General features: G+C 44.2%; 1 protein-coding gene across 1 annotated transcript; it reads right to left on the bottom strand.

Annotated features, from left to right (window-relative positions):
* Nucleotides 1–220: 220 nt before the first annotated feature.
* Nucleotides 221–16,682, bottom strand: ptgfrna (prostaglandin F2 receptor inhibitor a). Its single transcript, XM_028991930.1, has 9 exons — nt 16,362–16,682; nt 15,242–15,604; nt 12,005–12,412; nt 10,193–10,579; nt 7,325–7,747; nt 6,792–7,196; nt 5,110–5,217; nt 2,035–2,346; nt 221–1,177 (listed from the first exon to the last, which is right to left on the bottom strand). Exons 1-9 carry the CDS (start codon nt 16,405–16,407, stop codon nt 1,014–1,016), a joined length of 2,616 nt encoding a protein of 871 aa, XP_028847763.1. The 5' UTR covers nt 16,408–16,682; the 3' UTR covers nt 221–1,013.
* Between the last annotated feature and the right edge of the window lie 4,463 nt (nt 16,683–21,145).

The following is a 21,145-nucleotide window of genomic DNA, read 5'->3' as shown; positions in this document are numbered from 1 at the left end:
TAATTTCACAGAAACTGTATATATACACTTGACAACTTCTTCTATGATTATTTGTTTATTATAAACCCAAGAAAGTGTGATGTGAACAAATTTGGTTACTGAAATCCATGTAGATATAAAATTCTTTGCACCCTTAGCTAAACTGATGAAATGAAATTGAGCTAAATGATGTGAATGGGAAAGATGGTGTGAATATCATATAAAAGGACAGACGGTGAGCTGGACTCAAAATGAAACTTTTATTATTGTATCAGCTTTCCTGGTGATTATCCAGCTTTTAAAGAAGATCCAAAAGGGACGGTTAATCATAAAACATGTCCTTGTTGAAAAAAAAATAAAAAATCCATCCATGCAGTGGCATTGTTATCCCTGAGCTCCTCTCTCTCCAGTGCCAGGGCAGCTTTAGTGAAGGAATTAAAAAGATGTTTCAAAAGTTTCATGTTTCTGCAACCCTGCAGCTGGCTTGGTCCAACACATCTCAAAAGATCTGAGAGCAGAAACACACACACACACACACACACACACACACACACACACACACACAGTCTGCATTGCTGCTGTTGAAAGAAAATGTGTTGCTTCACATCACTCACAGTCTCCCTAGCAACATATTAAACACATTCCCAGCTGGGCCAAGATGGGGGTTGGTGGGTATGACCTTTGACCCGTAAGCTGTCCATTTGACAACAGAAGGCTCCCAAACTGTGGCTGGCAGGGAGGGGTATGACAAATGGCATGCTGAGAAAATGAAGAGGCGTTTGGGAGGGGGGAGTCCGGCGGCTGTGTTTCCATGGAGTTTTTGTTAAAGTCAAAGAATGGCGAAGCCATGAGTCCATGTGCAGGATTAGGGTGCATCACAGTAACACCGTTCCCACCGCTCACCAGCGAAGCCCCCGCAGACATGACCTCCTGTTTCAGGGTTATCTGCTGGTGAAATTTTAGTTCCGGGGCCATGGATGAGACCAGATGACTTGGAGGTTAGAAGGCTGGGAAACCGTAAGAACCCTCCAGCATTAGTCCATCTCCAGGTCCACCAGTTTGCTTCGGGAGCGGGGGGAGGTGCCGATACTTTTGTGGCAGCAGCGGGCACCGGCAATGCCCAGAAGAACGGAGACAATGGCCATGAGCACAGATGCCCCGATCCCATACAGCACAGGCATCTTCAGCGACTCCCACACTGCAACACAAGAAATTAAAAATGACAAAGTGGAGCAGGAAGCGCAGACCACGCAACAGGTGAACTTAGAGGAAAAGAGCCTGGGTCAGCCTGATTGGCCCAGAGTCTCAGGACATTTACATGAACACTAGCCACTAAAGAAAAGCTGAAACAGCTGATTTAAGTTCATGTAAACGTGCGGGTCTTCCTGAAATCAGACACCCAGACTATTCGACTGTATACCGTGTGGTGCTACAACCGGTACATCAATTAACTCATCAGCCAATCGTCAGAAGCAGTGATATATCTCAATGGCAAATCCTTTACTGAAATAATAGCATAATTCAGTCAATCAACACCTGCAGAAAGATCAAAAGGTGATTCTGTTACAGTAAGTAGATGTCTGACTGTAGCTATGGTAGCAGCGCAACGTGCAGAATGAAATAGAACACATCCACTGGGCCCAAGCGAAATGCCATAATACACTGTTGACGAAAAATGTACTTTTTGAGTCTAGTGGACATGGACAGAGCATCAGGTGATCCCAAAGTACCGAATTTGGCAGCAAAGTATGGTGGTAAAAAGAAACATGCTATGATTCAAATGATGGTGTTGGGTGTATTTATTGTGGCTCAGTTTGAGAGGTCTTGCTGCCACATGCTGGCACATTCTTGAAGAGATCATGCTGCCACATGCCATACCATGCAATGGCTGTTTCAACAAGACAACGACACCAAAGACACAAGTGAGACACAACGACACAACATCTTGGCTCCAGACACCTTTGACTTGGAAGTGAATGTGTAACATTTCCACTTCATTTGAAATATGGAGAAAAAAAAAAAAAAAGGGGGCCAATTAGCCAATGCTTTACTCACATGCTAGTTGGACAGAGAGGTAGATGGGGGAGGAAGTGAGTTCATGACTATTACTCCAGGCACCAGTGGTGGGAGAGAACAGCCAGGGCGTGGCCGTGCAGTAATACTCCCCCACGTCCTCGTACTGGACCCCATGGACAGTGAGAACGAAGTTGAGGGGGCCAGACCGCTCCAGGCTGCAGTCACAACTGCCGTTGCTCCCGCTTTTCCGCACCACACCCCACCGGTCCATGCCGATCAGCGGGCCGACGCCGCCGTTCTCCATAGCCTGCATCCGGGACTGGAACCAGCGCACCTCAAACGACAGGTCACCTGGAGGAGGAGACGCCAACATCACAGTAAAGGACATGACGCAGTTTCCGCCCAGAGCAGCACACTCATACTTTAACTAGTCATGGGGGATGGAAGCAAACAAGCTTGTACCAACAGGCAAGGAATCCCTTCAGCGTGATCTCATTTCAACCATGTCCACACACACACACACACACACACACAGGAGAAGATACTGCTGTGGGCAGACGATTAACTAACTGAACCTTTTCATAATGACACCACCACAAACATCTAATTAGTAGCTAGAAAGTCAAACACAGAGAGACAGAAGGGAAGATAAAGGGAAGGAGAGATTTGAGAACATTTCAGTGTCTACGGTTTCTCTATCAATGGATTTAGGGGAATTGGTGCTTCGTCCAGGCAACATAAAAACCAATATGTTAGTTGGCATACAGGAAGTTGAATTTTGTTTGGTGAACACCCCCCTCAGATGCACCACATGTACTAGACTGTAGATTTTGGAACTTAACTGTAACTTCTTCACAGGGTCTCCGATTCCAATCATCTCTGTTCTCCGTTGTTGTCCCTGGCTGGTGGAACAACCTGCCCTCCTCCACACGACTAGCCGAGACTACCACCACTTTTAAGAAGCAGGTGAAAACCCTCTTGTTCAAAAAGTATTACAGACAAATCTAACACTTTCACACGCACATGCGTACACATTGGACAAAACAATACAAAAATGTATATATACATTATAATTTTTTCTTCATCTAGCACTTAATCTCTGAACATGCTCTTCGCTGACAAGTTGAGCCTTATCAGGGCTCTTAGTTTTTGTAAACTCAATATTCTATAGAAACCGAACGAGAATTGCTGGTCTCTTCCTCTTGTCGCTTTGGATAAAAGCGTCTGCTAAATAAAGTAAAGTAAAGTAAATTCAGGTCAGCCCTAGTCGTCATTTCATAGCAGAGGAAGCAGGGCACAATCTCCATGTAAATGAACGAGAGCAACCATCTCCTACCCAGATCTAATCAAGAGATCAGCGATTTCACGTTCTGACTTGTTCTCACACCTGAGGCTACAGTACAGGGACAAGCACCAGAACAATGGCCTGCATGGCTGCATTGCTCAACCTCGTCACATGTTGCCACATCTGGTTTGATGGTGTTACTAGAAAATACAGACACGCCTGTAGGAGGGTGGAAAGAAGGATGATAGACTGTAATTGACTTTTTTTGTGATATGATATCAAAGCCCGACAAAGACTTTAAACACATTAAACTCACATATAGTGACATCATCAACACATCCAACCCAATCATTTCTGAATTAAAAGCAAAAAACACTATATCGGTATACTCCTATCTTCTGAAAGAGGCATATGACTGGATAAAGAGAGCGGCCAATGCAATTATAAAACTGATAGCTCCTTCTCCTACCAAGTCTGCCCAGTGATGCCACATCATTCACAGACGCAGAACATTTCACCTCCCTTACCAAAGACTGGTGCACTTCATGGGCTGCGCGAGTGTAGGCGTTGGTCTTTCCTGGAGCAGGCATGTTTACCGACTACACAGAGTCAACACAGCGCACCGTAGGAGAACTGTTACTGATTATATACTGTATCCTTATACAGCTAGACTAAGACTAAGAAAATGGATCATGGTCAAGCATAAAAGAAACCACAATTTTTCCACATAATTTCGATACACTCTTCCCCATTCGAATAGTGTTCCACAAGGATGGGTTCTTTTTTCGCCAACCAATCACAGCTCAGCTCTACGGTCCATTAAATCCTGCAGGCCTGGGACATACAGCAATGCATCTTGATCCAATCACAGAAACCTGCAGTTTTTTATTTAGATTTTAAACTTGATAAAGACTTAACCAGTCTTTCGTAGCAACCTATGTTTAACCTACACACACAATTATATTGAAATGTGAAACGTGGTGTAATTTTTATTTTTCGTTTCAAATATTTGCATTATGGTGGTAGTGGCCTAGCTTCTAAAACCCACCTCATGAACCAAAGATCCAGGTTGAAACCCCACTTACTACCATTGTGCCCCTGAGTAAGACACTTAGCCCTGAGTGTCTCCAGACAGACTGTCCCTGTCACTACTGATTGTAAGGCGCTCTAGATAAGGGTGTCTGATAAATGCTGTAAATGTAAATTGAGAAAGTCAACCTTCTCATCTCTACGTGCCACATTTTGAAAGTCAGGTGTAGCACAGCAACCATCTTCTCCCTCGGTTTTCTACTCTCCTAATACCCCATGCACACAGGGTGTCAACTGGTCACTAAAATACCACACTCTCATACAGGCACCCAAAATCCCGGTCCGAACCTTTAAAGCCCACTTCAACTGATAGAAAGCGCCCAGGGAAGGTTCTGGGGCATTACCCATCATGCATGTACATTCTCCACATATCTACTCAGCAGGCTGAGAGACATCGGACAGCCATGTATGGACTGGAAAACAGTGATGGCATTTCAACAAAGCGTTGCCATGAAACAACAGACAAGGATGTGCTAATGAAGATGAATGGATTTCGTTCTTCAAGGACAGCCAGAAAGAAGAATATATGGAATGATCTGGACGACCACGACTGCATGTGTAAATGAGAAATGTCAGCAACTATTAAATGTAAATGCCTACTCTAGCGTTAATTAAACAGAATTATGTAGACGTGTCCATTAGTAGTACACTCATCTGCAGTCGCCACATGCTCCTGCGGAGGAGGACCCCGCCGCAGGGCAGAATGAAGTGCATGAGAGAGAGGGGAACATTGTACTTGCCCGTATTTGGAGAAGCCCCTTTCACAGTCAGAGTGCACAGAAGTTTGGCAGTTTCTCCAAGCGAGACAGCGTGCTTATCGGAATGAATGGACACATTGAACACAGGACCTAAAGAGAGACAGAGCAGACACACACAAAGAGATTTAAACTTGTGGTCCCCTCACCCCCTTCATCCCTTCCTTCCCACGGCACTTCAGCAGCAAGTGAGGCGTCGGGATCAGAGGGAGTCGGCTAATCTCTCAAAATGGCGTTTTTATAGGATTCTGAAAGACTTGGTAAATGCTGATTGTCAAGTCCAGCAGGGATTGAGAAGCTGAGGACACTGTGAGGTGTGAGGTCTCACTGTACCCAGAGATACAGGCTGAATAAAATACGGCGGGGCGCGGCAAGTTGCTTACATGACCCTGCCCGAAGGGACAAACTTGTAAAGAGAGCTGAAAGAATAATTGATGTGAGAACGTGGTCATCTATAGGGAAGGGCTGTGATTAATCAATCATGAAACATCAATTATAATGGAAGTAACATGGTACAATGCTGGCCTAGCGGGTCAGGGCACGGACTCATAAACGAAGGGTTGCGGGTTCAAATCCAGAATCGCAAAGGTACCACTGAGGTCACCTTGATCAAGGTACCGACCCCACACACTGCACCTTTCATGGCTGCCCACAGCTCACCAAGGGAGATGGGTTAAAGCAGAGGACACATTTCGTTGTGTGCACCTCTGCTTGCTGTGTCCGCATCACAATGACAAATGACACTTTCACTTATACACATGACTTCAAGACCCAAGGATTCCCAGGAGAACATGGTCCAGAGCATCTTGCTGCCTACAGCATAAAGTAAACAGCACATATGCAATGGGCTGTCCTCATCAAACCAGGTCACCTTGGTGCAGTTCTGGGGGTCAGCATGGTGACTCTGGCGGGTCTGAAGCTACGCAGCCCAGTGCGCTGCCAGCACAGCCGTACTGTGTGATCTGATGCCGATCCATCATGACTGGCATGAATGTTTCCAGAAGCATGTGCTGCAGAGGCTCTGTACTACCGGGTTTTGGATCGGGGCGTAGAAATCTATCTCATAATCGATGTATTGCAATGCAGACGTAGACGATTCTGCATTGATGCAGCGCAGAACATAACCAATTATATCGTAATGACGTTGTTTGGTGATTTTCTGGCGGTGATATAAAAATTCTAGTTCAAATGTAGTGCCAGTAGTGGCTGTGGCTGCCTACCGGTCTGGGTAGGAGCCGGGTCTCATCCACACAGACGATCGAATTGCCATTTGCTCTAAAACATTGAAATACGTTTATTCAACGTAATCAGAACACTGGTGTCGAACGCCCATGCAGACGCTCTGATTTGCCCCAATGAGCAAAAAAATGGTTGCGTTCAGTCCACGCTCACCTTATGCCACGAAGGCCAGAAAAAGGAGGTAAATTAGATCATCTGGCTGACCTAATTTGAAAACATAATGTTCAGTAATCTAAAAAAAATTGATGGGATGCATCAACGTGAACCAATAATCGAGGCATCGATCGCAATCAAGCCGTAAGACTAGTGAGGGTTCACACCTCTAGTTTTGGGTGCCCATTAACACAAACTAATGTTAATTATTCCCTAATAAACACAATCCCATTGTACGTAATAAACAAGATTCCAACAACAACAATCAGCTATACCTGTGTCTTCAAATGCTATTTCCATTTTATTGGACTCAGCGCTGACAGCCCTGATCCACTCAGAGCCTTGGTCACGGGTCCAGGCCGTCACCTCGCAGTAGTACAGCCCCCGGTCGCTAACCTGGACCCCGTAGAGGCGGAAGCGGTACTCCAGCGGTCCCGTCTTCTCCAGAACCACGCTGTCCACCCTGCTCGGCTCGGCCCACTCTTCCAGCTGCATGACCGAGTCGGCGGTCAGGGAAAGAACTTTGCGAGGCTTCGCGCCCTGTGCCTCCTGCGTCAGTATGACCACCGAGTATCCCGGGCGCTGCAGATTCTGGCCTGTTACTTGGCAGCTCATCTCAAAGGTGGAACCTCCGGTGGACGCCTCCCTCACGCGGTGAGCAGCCACGCTCAGCACGGGGGCTGCGGAGAGGGAAAGCCTTTAGTAACGAATGAGAAGAAAACCTGCCCACAGACATCACAGAGCAGCAGCTGGCTGTTCCTGCCCCTGGGCCCCTGCGGAAGGAAAAAGCGGTGAAATAGCAGCTCACTTTTCAGAGTCCACTGGACAGTGACTGGGGATGAACTGACGTCCTTAGTCCTGTCCCAAGCCCCGTTGCGGTTCTGTGTCCATGCGGTCACGTTGCAGACGTAGGACCCCATGTCTGTGTTTCGGGCGTGCAGCAGGCGCAGCGTGAAGGAGTCTGGTTCGCTGCGGATCAAGGCGATGTCACCTGCTTCCAGACGGGTCTTGTAGTCCTGGCCCGGCAGCAGGGAACCACGCTCATTCAAGGAGCCCACGGTCACCGGGCTGCGTATCTGGTTCACCGCTGTGGTCTCGGTGTAGAGCCAGGTCACACCCAGCCGACTGGCCTGCATGTGGAGGACGCTGTTCACCTGGCACAGGAGCTCAGTGGGGTCACCGGTAAACTGGGGAGTCACCACAGAGCGAAGAGCAACCTGGTACTCAGGATCTGAGAACCAAAAAGCATCAGACTGTTACCACCCTCAACAACAACATTTATTTCATATTTAGCCCATAATCACATCACAGTTTCTCTCAATGGGCTTTGACAGGCCCTACGGTTGACCCTTCTGCACACAAGGAAAAACAAAACATTGAAATTTTGGGTCCATGGCCAGGAAATTCCTAAAGAAACTCCTATAAAACGCTTCTAAATATACTTCAATACACCACAAACAACCGACAAAAAAAAGATCTAAAAACACTGAAGCAGCAAACTTTGTAAAAAAACAGTATTTGAGTCATTCTCAAAACATTTGGTCATGACTGTTTTCTCCATGATTTCGGTTAGTCTATAACGCTTTAAAATCCTAGCCTCTGACAGAGTTCGATAAACTGTACAGGGGATAAATGAGGGAGTCGTACGTTACATAACTTTATCCAATCCTGAACGAAGGACAGCTGACGCCAAAAGCTACGTTTTAATGAGCCTTAAGATTCTGGAAGGGCCGTGTTTTAAAGCATGTTAAGCTTGCAGCTGTCATTGCTCTCTCTTCACACACACACACACACACACACACACACACACACACACACACACACAGCAGTTGAACCTTGGTAATTTGCAGCACTCAACTGGCCCAGCTCCCGCCCGTTACTGTATATGGTAAGACCAAAACATAATGTATGGTGATCTAGATGAGGCCTTCAACAGTGCGGTGAACTTTGGCCTTGAATGACAGCAGTTCAGAAGTGTTTCCTTCTTTCACTGTTCATACATAAACATATCCGCGACTCAACAATGAAGATAGAGTCAGTAAGATTAAAGTTAATTACAGCGCTGTCTTTGTAGAGCTATGGACGGACAAAAAAGGTTTTCCATTTTTTAGACGGGGCACCAAGAAAAATAAAATAACTATGGATATTACTGAGGTTACTGAAATTGGGATAGTTCAGTTAGTCAAATGAAAGATAATTGAGGTCACAGCTCTGTTGAATACGTGGAAGGTCAGGTTAGGAAGGTGAGGGGTGTGGCCACTCTCAACACAAACCATTCTGAATGAAAAACAAACACTACTCAGGACTGAAATAAATGTTGAATTGGTAAACTGAAGTAGCTTCAACTAGAATGATTCATCTTAGATTAGAAGTCCACACAGGAACAAAACAATACGAGTTAAGAGTCTTGCTCAGGGTCACAATGCAAGTAAACTTTTTTTTTTTATGTCGTCAAAGGTATTAACAAAAGTTAATTTAACCAGTCCAGATACTATCAAGAGAATTAAAGTAAAGTTGAATTTTGTTTAGCTTCCACTCACCCAAACTGATTAATCAGTTTAAATTGATAAAAAATATATGAATGTGGATGTTAATTATTTTATTGTGAATGGAGAAAAGCATGCATCAGTATTTAAGGCTTTTACAATGTGCTCTGGTGCAGTATCATAAACAAATGCATCTCAGTGAAGCCCTGGTGTGACCATGAGGGTGACCAAGGCAAGAACAAGCTCTCAGTGAGGAAGTAGCGTCTGAAAAGTGGAACCTGCAGTCTGTCTACACAGTCAGACTACTATAATCATGCAAATGTCCACAAACTGAAAATACTGGTGCAGATATTCAAATACAACAGCATGTACTTGTCCCTGGGTTCAACAGCACTGTATATAAAGGAGTTGGAATCACACCGCAGAACACAGGGGACAAAAATGAAAAATGGCTCTACACCTGCACAACTATGCCACCCAAATGGCAAAAATGAAACACGTCACCTCCTAAAACAATTCATTAGGAAGGAGACCTCAATTTGGAAGGAGACACTGCTGCTTTTCTATTTTTGCCCTAATTCCATAATTAGAGAAGCGCCGCACTGGGGAAACTGGTTGCCCGATGGAGGACAGAAAAGAAAGCAAAATCCTGCTGGGAACGCTGGGGATTTCTGAGCTCGTTTCACCCTCAGGGAGATTCCCAGCATGCCGTCTGCTGCTGCTGCTGTTTTCAGAGACAAAAGACTCACACTCATCAGAAAGCAAGCTGCTTCAAACTTTATCCTCAAAAGATGGCTGCACCATGGCTAATAAAAAGGTTTAAAAAGGCAAACATCGAAACAATATTTTTAAAAGTAAAAGGCTTGAAGCATAAACCACATGGCTGGCCATTCCGGGTTTTCAGTACATGTAATATACTAACGATCAAACCAAAAGTAAATGATCACTTTTGTGATATTGGCATTCCAGACATATTTGGGTTGAATTAACATGTTTTATTTTGCATTCATTCAAATACATAAATAGTTAGTAAAGTGAACGCATAATCAAATGTGTGGCAAGACGTCGGATTTGTCATTGGTTGTAGTGTGTACTGCGAGTGTGGTGGTAACGGTTGGAAAGGGCCTGGAATTACCTCCTGTTCTTAGGAATTTGAGAACAAAAACTAGGCTAAGTCGGAGAGGACTTACCAAGCTGGGTCACCTTGACCTGTGCTGGGCTGGAGGTCTTCTCAGCTGCCTGGTACCACTTTCCAGCGCCCTGCGGCAGCCACACACGAACGAGGCAGGAGTAGTTTCCAGAGTCAGAGCTCACCGCCCTGCGGAGCAGCAGCCTGAAACCAAGGTCAGTGAGCCGCAGCAGGCCGATCTGCTCTGAGCTCTTAGAAACAACACCGTCGCGGTCCAAACGAACCAGGACCTTTGGGGCGGATGATGTGGTTCCATCAGAAAACTGCCACGTGACATCAAGGCCTCGTGACACCAGGTTGTCCAGGGTGATCGAGCAGGTGAGGTTCAGTGTGTCTCCCACATTTACGGTGGTGGAGTTCATTCCCACAGCAACCATCAGAGATTGAGCTGCAAGAGGTTACAGAATTAGGATATAATACCAGAGAGAACGGTGACTTAAAGAGCCAACATCAGAAGTCTGGAGTAAATGTTTCAGTAGGGTATTACTTGACATGATCTTTTTTTAATTACTTTATAAAGTAAAAAATATAAAGCTTTGGCAAAGTATAATTGAGAGAGTATAGAAGATGATGACTGGCTAATGCTTTAGGTCCAGAAACTGATAGCAAGGAGATAGGGGTGATTTTAGAAAAGACGTTCTAAGGTGTACTAAAAAGGCTCAACAGTAAAACATACACAGACACGCAAACCCTTTCAAAGACACCAATTGGCACAAATGAAAAGGAATCCCAGGGAACGTCAGAGCGCAGCTGCTAAAATGAACCAATTTTTGAAATTACGCACCAAAAATGGCATGCTATGTTCCACTCTACATGCTGTTCTTGCAATAGTTCTGCGTTTTTGGAAAGACCATCAATTTGTCCCCTTCACGCAAGCAAAAAGGAAAAAAAAAATCACCACATGGTGATTTTAGGGCACCAGAGGACCTTTTTTTATTTATTTATTTTTTTACACCAGAGGACCATTTTTTTTTTTTTTTTTTTTTACACCAGAGGACCTTTTTTTTTTTTTTTTTTTTTTTTACACCAGAGGACCTTTTTTACTTCGCAGTCCCTGTAAATGATTGCTTGCTAGCAGGAAAGTGCAAAGTCCAAATGTGTATTAAACTGATAGTGGAATTCTGCACACAGTTTCACGACATCAAGCAGTTTCAGGATGTCACCTCACAGGACACCAAGGGTGCTAGTAGCCTAGTGGGTAACACACTCGCCTACGAACCAGAAGACCCAGGTTCAAACCCCACTTACTACCATTGTGTCCCTGAGCAAGACACTTAACCCTGAGTGTCTCCAGGGGGGACTGTCCCTGTAACTACTGATTGTAAGACGCTCTGGATAAGGGCGTCTGAGAAATGCTGTAAATGTAAATATATTTAAATCTTGGATGGTGTGTGTGATCAGTCCGAAACGAGAATATAAGACTGGGACCCAGCTGTCAACTATGGATGGGTCTTAGTAAAATTTTACTCTTATTGGAATTTTTTTAATGAAATTACCCCAACCTTTACCAAAACTGAGTTTTGGGATGCATGCAGTTACAAGCTAATATTTACTTTTAATCATCAACCCACTTTCATACACAGGTTGCTAAATTGCTGATCTGCACTGACAATAGATGAATCTTTTATATAGAAAAATCTTTTGGACAATGACGATTGGGAAAAAAGCACGTCTTACGCAGATCTGGACAGGCAGATCTCGACTGTCTCCAGCCCCAACTACATTGGATCTTATCAGTGCTCTAGTCTGTGAGGAGACATATGAGGGTGGATCCAGGGAACGTTCCTGAAGACTAGTCCTCTACATTACTCACCTGTGGGCGTGACCGTGACGTTTCCCATCTTCTCCATCTTTTCTAAGATCTTGTGCAGAGATCCATCTGCCTGCCTCGTCCATTCCCTGGCCATACAAACGTACTCCCCCTGATCTTCAGGCCGAATATCTGTCACCATCAGGCCATAGATGCCACCACCTGGGAGGTCTAGACGCAGCCCCCCATCAGCATAGCGCTGAGAATAATAACTCCCTGGAGTCATTTTGTCACCAGGTCCAACGGTCAGTAGGTCCTCTGTTGTTGTTGCCTTTTTGACAGACCAGGTGACAGAAATTGAGGTGTGTTCAGTGAACGCTCTGGTGACGTTGCAGTAGAGCTCCAAGAGGCTGCCTTGTGAAACAGTAGGCTGGGGGATCTTCGGCACCACCTTCAGAGTATCTCCAATCACTGAAAGCAGAATGTTAAGCAGAACTGTTATTCATCTCATATTAGGGCTGCACAATTAATCCAATTTTAAATCATGATCACGATTTTGGCTGCCACAATTAAACTGAGATGATAGTCAGCGAAAATTACATTTAATGTCACATAATGTCGGGAGCAATAGGTGACAACATAGATGTACACACAAAAACAATAGATATATATACACTAGATGTCATGTTCAGCCTCTCAGCATGCGTCAGTCCCGCAGTCATATTTGGACAGGGTTCCAAACTCATTCAACCACACTTCTCTGATGGTACGAGCAAAAATGCTGAACTTTTGTGCCATGGACAGCTGTAATAACAAGCGAACAAAAAAAATCAATGCATAACATTTCATAAGATTCAATTAATCTTTCATATAAAATATAAAAAAAATGTAGTATTTTCATAGTGATTTGCCTTCAGTCATGCCTTAAGCAAGAAAATGTAGGCAGGCTGGGGTTTCCGTTTTGTGTAGTATGTGCTTTTTCTGCATAGGCTTCTTTTTTTATTCTTTTGTTTGCACGTTATCATTTCACTCTGCAATTGTTATTTATTTTTGCCTAAAATAATCACATTTTATTTTATTATTTATGAGCTATTTTTATTTGAGGTTTAATTTTGAACTGAAAGCCTTGTTTACTTATTGTTCGTTTAAAATAGAAAGTGCAATAAAAATGTCTATTATCTATTAAAATGATCTATTACCGAATAGACATGATTACAATCGTGATTACAATATTGATGACAATTATATTGATTATCATTTTGGCCATAATCGTGCAGTCCTCTCATATATCACGTGAGCTTTCTTATGAAAATATAAAACTGGCTGGCTAGTATTTAAGAATTTTTTGAGGTTCAGGGGTGGATGAATAAATCATATCCCAAATCCCATTGATGGGGAATGGAAGACACCTGGATCCCAATGTCCCCTCACCAGGATCCTGGTGATTCTTGATCTTTGATCAATAATGAACATTTATTTATGAAACAATGCCTGCAATATTACCCTGTTCAATAAATGTAAGTTTGAAGACCATGTAAAATGGTAAACTATGGCTATCCTTATCTGCAAATGACAGAGTCTACAGAGCACAGAGTGAAACAGCACATGTGCGTGTAGGCCACCCACCAGCGGAGCAGACCAGGCGGCGGCCGGATCAAGGGCATACGACGAGAGAACACTGGGGAAGTCGGGGGAGTGGACGTTTTTTTTTTTTTATTCAGCAATTTCTAGTTGACTCAAAAATACTAACTAAATGGCCAATAAAAAAAAGACAAAATTAAACTGCTGCAGAATTCCGTATTTAGCTGACTGATGAATAACTGATTTTGAGACATCAACATTCATATTTTCTAATGAATTTCTCTTTACAGGTACACTGTCTGGCGAGATTCTGGATGAGCTCAGGAGGCTTTAGAGGTTTGCCATATATAAGAAAGGGTCTCAGCTGTTATTAATATTTCAGAGCCTTCTAATCCCATAAGGAAAAATATTTGGATCTTTGCAGCCACTCACTGCTGAGGTTCTGATCCATAAAGGTATTTTGTGTACCAGATATTGTAGAAATATTCAGAATGTTTAGCGTTTATCCAGCTTGTTGCTCCTACAGACCTTCTCCAATCTTCTCTGAATAGACTTGATGCCCTGTTACTTGGACTACTAGAAATGTACAAAGTAGCAGCCATGTCCGGAAAGAAGGAAGTGCTCAAGGAACTTTCAGCCTGCTACACCCAATCAGGAGGTGAAACCACAGTTGCATACATATCAACCACAGCATTAAAACAACCTGCCTGATATCAGGTTGGTCCGGCTTGTGCTTCCAAAACATGGAAGGCATGGACTTCACTAGACCAGCATATCCTTCAATAATGCAGACTGCGTGGTGATGCCTCCATGAAGGAGAAAGTCACCACCTTCGTGTCCCTGAACACTGCTAAATATCCGCAGTAGGGCAGGGTTGCCATCAGACAACTAGGCGCTGAAATGTATTCCGCTTACTCAATAATCAAGGAGAAACGGGTCAGGAAGGTGAATATAAATGCAGCAAATAGAATTATTAATGACATTAAAAAGGAGGAGGAGTCATGATGGTGTTTACTGTCATCATGGGTTGTATTCGGTGTTTTTTGCATGTGAGTGTAAAGCTCTGTATTCTCGACGCAACCTCTAACATCCGAATAGCAAAAACCGTACAAAAAGAAGCCCCAGAAAAAATACTGTTCCAGATGATTCCACGTGTTTACGGCCTTACTGATCGTGACGAGTGAACGTAAAAAACGCTATTCCTGCAGCCAACGCTTCGTTATGGACGGCAAGGCTAAACGGCATCCAGGGAAACTGTCATCATGAAGAGGTGTTGCAATCCAATAAAACAAACAAAAAAAAAAAAAAAGTATTTAAAAAGTGCTTGTCCTGGGCAGAGACGTAATCCAGGCCACCAGCGGCCATCGCCCTGCGCTCGCTGGCTGGGGATGGAAGGACGGGCCATGCTACCCAACCATGCTTATGTGCATCACCGCTCACCTGGCCATACCGGCCATGCAGGTTTTTATATTCATTTATTTATTACATATACTGTATGTATTCTCACCTCAACATCACTTGCACTGATCGGTTAACTTAAAAAAGGACAAAGCAGACGTAAACCTTCAATGCTGGATTGAAATAATTAGTATGTCCAGTTTGTTTTACTTGAAACGCCGGTAAAGGCGTGGTCCCATTCATTTAATAGAAATGTTACGATGGCCACAATGACATGAGGTTAGCAGTTCAAAATAGCAGAAGGACCCGGAGGACACGCACCTCTGAGTTCCACTTCAGCGGCATAGTTTCCACTGACGGTGTTGTCCGTGCTGGGAGTGTGACAGCGGTAGACGGCACTGTCCGTAGCCCGGACCTTCTTGATCTGGAGCTGAGCTGACGAATCGGACAGCTTCTTCACGCTGATGTCACCACTCCTGACCCGGTCGATGAAGACGCTGCTTGGGTACTGGCTGTCGAACGTGGATATGAGCTGGACCTCCTTGTCTCCCTGCTGCACCGTCCACTCAAAGTCCTGGTCTCTCGGACCCTCGTACTCAGAAACGTCGCAGCGCATCACCACGGCCTGGCCCTCCACTCGAACCAGCGGGCCCTCGGGAACCTTCACGATCCTGCCACCGCACACTGGAGGAGGAAAGGACAGTACAATTAACCGCGTATTAACCACACGTTTTTCAATGAATAAAGCAGAATTAATTCCGATTTAAATTGTAATACTAAAGCGTGAGAAGCGTGATACGTAAAATGTAGAGAAAGCTCAGGGAAGTAGAACAATAATTAATATTGTACGAAAAGCTCAGAGACTAATTGGGAGCTTTATCTGACTCAGGAGCATTTGGCCCGCCGTTAAAAGACACGGATGCAAGTTGAGGCTCGTCCGCTCAGCCAGGACAGGACGAACAGGGCCTCCCGCGCTACGAAACGGGGATCAACGATTCGATGGCTTCGTGGCATTAATCACATCGTGTAAAAATTCGCAGTTCTCGCCAGAAGACGACTAAACTCCATCGTCCCCCGACCTACATACCACAGAATAGTTATTAGCATCATTTCATAATGAGTGAAGAACTCCTGAAGGCCAGCAGGAGACGGGACAGTTCAGTTTCAACACAGGACAGTTTCATTTGGGGTGGAGAACCCTGGTTATCTTCAGAAGCACAACTTCTACAGCTTCTCTCAAACTGAATAAGACAGATTGTCCAAACCACACTGTGCGAGGACCTGGAGGACCATGAAGTGACCTTGCAGGACATGGTGGACGTTTACGTGGTTTTCACAACCGAACCAGATGAGCAAGACGCTCCGTTTTTTTTTTTTTTTTATAAATCTCACACAAGGCGACAGACCTGCTCAAGAATGAAGATTATTCAGTCGAACTCACCGGAGATGGCGGACAGGATTAAGGAAAAGTAGAGAACTTTTTCCATTTTCAAACGATGCGAATGTCTTTGTCATCCACGCCGAGGGCGAAGCGGCGCCTGTACGGGACGCGTTTTCATTCCGAACCGAACAGAACGCTGCTGCTACCGCGTCGTGGAACCCGCCGGAACCGCTTCACAGCCAGAGAACGTGGAAAGGCGGCATTTCCCCCAAATCCTCCCGAAAAATCTCCCGAAGAAACGCAGCCGGTCACCTGCATCCGGAAGTGAGGGAGGGAGGGTGTGTGTGTGTTTCTCTCTCTCTCTCTTTCTCTCTGTGTGTGTGTGTGTGTGTCTCTATGTCTCTCTCTCAGTCTCTCTCTCTCTCCATGTCTCTCTCACAGTCTCTCTCTCTCTCTCTCTCTCTCTCTCAGTCTCTCTCTCTCTATGTCTCTCTCTCTCTCTCTCTCTCTCTATGTCTCTCTCTCTGTGTCGGGTTGGATGGGGAAATTGACGGGACAACAGCGCTACCCTGCGCTGACTGTGAATGAGTAAAATATAAAATAACAGAGAAGTTGGCCCGTAAGTAGAGTTAGCGGTGAGTTCAGTATTGAACAGACACTCGTAGAACGCCTACTCAATAAACCGAAAATTAGAAATCTCCACTTTCATTTGGAACTTTAATTTTGAAACATCACAGTGGAACGAAAACAGAAACGAAACCTTCCGATTACGTGTCTGTTCCTGAATCCAGAAGACCAACCACTGCCCCAAAATATACAAGAACTGAAAAAGGATGTGTATGGACTTGAAATGAAAAATAAATTGACACATATAAACTTGTCACAAACAAAACTGTTCTGGTGTGATTTTTATTCATAAATAATCACTCAGGACACAATAATTTACTACGAAATGGAACTGCTGAATATCATTTATAATAATTATAAAAACTAAAATATGATATTTTTTTTTCAAAAGTCCATCCAGTTTACCCCATACTTTTCAGTTCACACGTATTGTCACTCATTTGTATCATTTAAAATTTCTTATTGCCACTTTGCATTTCAGACACAACTAATTTTATGCACATCTGAAATGTCACACTGGTGATCTTCTTGGTTGTCCCACAGCATTATTTCCACAGGCTCTGGAAAGACATCGAAACATTTTGAACACAAAACTACTATGCTTGGGTAGTAATGTATAGCCCAATTGAAGAACAGTGGGTACAGAAATTTTTCATTTTCATCATTTACGTTTTTCCTCATTAATGTACACACAGTTTCAAGAAAGGTTTATTGTCAGCACAACAGTATACACAGTATATCGCGTATTGAAATACTGTTTCAATACACGCCACTGTCCCGACCGGGGTGGAGTGAGGGAGGACGAACACCGAAGGAAAAATAAGGGATTTATTGACAATGTCCATAAAAGGTACAACAAAACCACTGCATCTTGGCTCTGAACTGTTCTGATGGCCTGTAGAGGCCCCAGTCCCTGACGGCCTCTGCCTGCCACCAGCAGTGTCCCCTCTGGGGTCCGCGAGGTATCCGTGGTTCACTGGGGAGAACAGGCAAGTCGGGAAAGGTGAAAGTACCACACACCAGTGTTCGTGTTTGGCTCTGTAGAATTCCGGATCAGGCTGGGATTTATAGGGGAACCATTAGTCTCAATCAACCACAACTGATACCGGCTAACCTGAGGAGGGCGGAGAAAAAATGGGTGGAGACATGTATCACGAAACGCACATCCTCTTACACTAGTACTCTGGAGAGGGAGCAGATAAATGAGCAGAAATGTGCAAAATGAATTGAGATGTGCAAAATGGACAGGATGTTAGGAGGTGTATAAGGCTGGAAGTGTATTGTTGTTGAATTTATCAGTTTTTTGGTGATGGCGGTGCATTGAGAGCTCTGACTGCTTGGAGGACGCTTCTTCTGCCAGACGGTAGGAGGGAGAACAGGGCATGTGAGGGGTGGTGAGAGTTCTTCTTTATATTCTGAGCTCGACGAATGAGATGTTTCTCATAGATCTGGCATATATGTGGAAGTGGAACCCTGATGATGCGCTCTGTTGTCTTCACTATCCACTGCAGGGCCTTCTGCTCAGTGCAACATTAAAACAGTACAGTGCCCATACCAGCAGCAGAGAACATCTCACAATGGTCCCTCGTAGGAACGATGTGAGGATGGGAGGAGGGAGGTTGGCCTTCTTCAGCTTCCTGAAGATTCCTGCTGGGATTACTTGGTGGTGGAGGCTAAAACTGACAATCATCTCTTTGGTCTCTCCTCTCTATAAACAGACTCATCATGGTTGGGGATGAGCCCCACTACTGTTGCAAACTTATGCAAACTTCTTTCAGATGTGGTTTGAACTGTACTGTGCAGCACAGTCGTGTGACAGCAGAGTGAACAGAAGTGGGCTGAGCAGCATCCCTGTGGGGAACCTGTGCTCAGTCTGAGGATCTTGGAGGAGTTATTTGCTTTAGACACAGGCTGAGGCCTGTTTGTTAGGAAGTCCAAGATCCATCAGCAGAGTGGAGAGCTTATTCCCAGCAGGTCCAACTTCCTCACCAGTACTGAATGCTGAGCTGAAGTCTATAAACAGCATTCTGGCATAAGTGTCAAGGTGGGAGAGGGTTGTGTGAAGGGCATTCTATCGTCTGTGGAGCGGTTTGGCTGGAAGGCGAACTAAATTGGGTCCATTTTCTGTGGAAGTTGGGTCTTCATGTACCTCAGTATCAGCCTCTCAAAGCACTTCATAATGATGGGTGAGATTGCTATGGGCCAGTAATCATTGACACAGTTGACTTCTTTGCCACTGGGATGATCTTGGTAGTTTTGACATAAAACCACCTAGACAAACCACCTGACAGAAAAACACAGAATTGTTGACATTTTTGCAAATTTATTAACAAAGAAAACTGAAATATCACATGAACCTAAGTATTCAGACCCTTTGCTGTGACACTCATATATTTAACTTGGGTGCTGTCCATTTCATCTGATGGTTCTACACCTTCATTTGAGTCCAACTGTGTTTGATTATACTGACTAGACTTGATTATGAAAGCCACACCCCTGTCTATATAAGACCTTACAGCTCACAATGCATGTCACTGCAAATGAGAATCGTGAGGTCAAAGGAACTTCCTGAAGAGCTCAGTGACAGAATTGTGGCAAGGCACAGATCTGGCCATAGTTACCAAAAACATTCTGCTGCACTTGAGGTTCCTAAGAGCACAGTGACCTCCATAATCCTTAAATGAATGACATTTGAGACAACCAGAGCCCTTCCTTGAGCTGGCTGTCCGGCCAAGCGGAGCTATTGAAGTAGGCAGTGGTGGCCTAGCGATTAAGGAAGCGCCCCCATAATCAGAAGGTTGCCGGTTCGGATCCAAGGTGCCACTGAGGTGCCACTGAGCAAAGCAGCATCCCCACACACTGCCCCCGGGCAACTGTCATGGCTGCCCTCTGCTCACAAAGGGTGATGGGTTAAAAGCAGAGGACACATTTCATTGTGCACACTGTGCTCTGTGCTGCAGTGTTTCACAATGACAATAATTTCACTTTCAGAAGAGTCTTGGTTAGAGAGGTGAAGAAAAACCCAAAGATCACTTTGGCTGAGCTCCAGAGATGCAGTCTGGAGATGGGAGAAAGTTGTAGAAAGTTCATCACTGCAGCCTTTCACCAGTCGGGGCTTTATGGCAGAGCGGCCCAACGGAAGCCTCTCCTCAGAGGAGAGGCAAAACCAGGCACTATACTGTCCAATCACCTGTCCAGTGGCAGAGGATCCCCAAATCTTTTTCAGCTTCATCATTATGTAACAGAGTAAAATTTAAGGAAGTCTGAATACTTTCTGTACCCACTGTATATATATGAACATAGCGTTTTTAGTATAAGTGTCATTACCTTTTCCAAAGAATGATGAAGCTGAAAAAGCCCACAGCAACCAAGATTGATGCGGCCAGATAAATATAGTAGGTATCTGCAATGACAAAAATGTTTGTAATTGTAGCTGTTGTCAAAGTCAACATAATCCACATATAATCAGGAAAACCAACAAATGTACTGCCAGGATGACCAGTGCATGGATTTTTCAGTGCTAAACATAAAAGTCACCTGTATGAGGAAATTATGCTTATAAAATGTTTGTAGATGTGTGCACACTCCATTTGGAGCATGCCATCAGATTTCACATGAGTGTATTATTACCTACAACCAATTAAAAGGGATTCATAAAACCACAAAGTACAAAAAACCTAAGTGTTTGGTCTGGGTCTTTTTCCACAAATTTCTCATAAATGTTATGTTTATATATATATATATATAAACATATAAATGTTATTTTTTTAAACCAAAATTCAGGACAAAATACTGCAGGACTTATAGGGGACCAGCAGATGGCATGGTGCCTAAAATCATCAAGAACACTGGGCAGGAAAGATTTTGAATTCCATTCCACTCCACTCCACTATCCCAGGTAAAATGTTTCTGACATTGTGTCTGGTTCAAGTTTCCCAAGTGCTTGAAATTCTCATAATTTTGACCATCTCAAGGTAACAATGTGCATTTTTTGTTCCACACCACAGTGGATTTGCAATTATATTTAACTTATATGTGTATGAAAAGATCATGTGGAAACACACCTGTTTCTTACCTGCATGTCAAAAGATGTAATAAGCATTTGACTCACCAAATGACTCACCGGGTGATTCATAGTGCACATATATGGAGCCCTTAGCAGTTCCGTGTGCATTTTCAACCTCACAAAAGTAGAGGCCATTCAAATCAGCCGTAAG

Source organism: Denticeps clupeoides, chromosome 9, assembly GCF_900700375.1.
Source record: "Denticeps clupeoides chromosome 9, fDenClu1.1, whole genome shotgun sequence".
NCBI classification, from domain to species: domain Eukaryota; kingdom Metazoa; phylum Chordata; class Actinopteri; order Clupeiformes; family Denticipitidae; genus Denticeps; species Denticeps clupeoides.
This window is presented reverse-complemented; position numbering and strand designations above follow the sequence as displayed.

Bases quoted from the DNA above. Each gene is read 5' to 3' on its own strand.
- ptgfrna (XM_028991930.1), bottom strand. From the start codon at position 16,407: ATGGAAAAAGTTCTCTACTTTTCCTTAATCCTGTCCGCCATCTCCG. The intron at 12,413-15,241 runs GTGCGTGTCCTC...TTCTGCTTTCAG, and splicing joins CGCTGAAGTGGAACTCAGAG to TGATTGGAGATACTCTGAAG. The intron at 10,580-12,004 runs GTGAGTAATGTA...AACCTCTTGCAG, and splicing joins CGTCACGGTCACGCCCACAG to CTCAATCTCTGATGGTTGCT.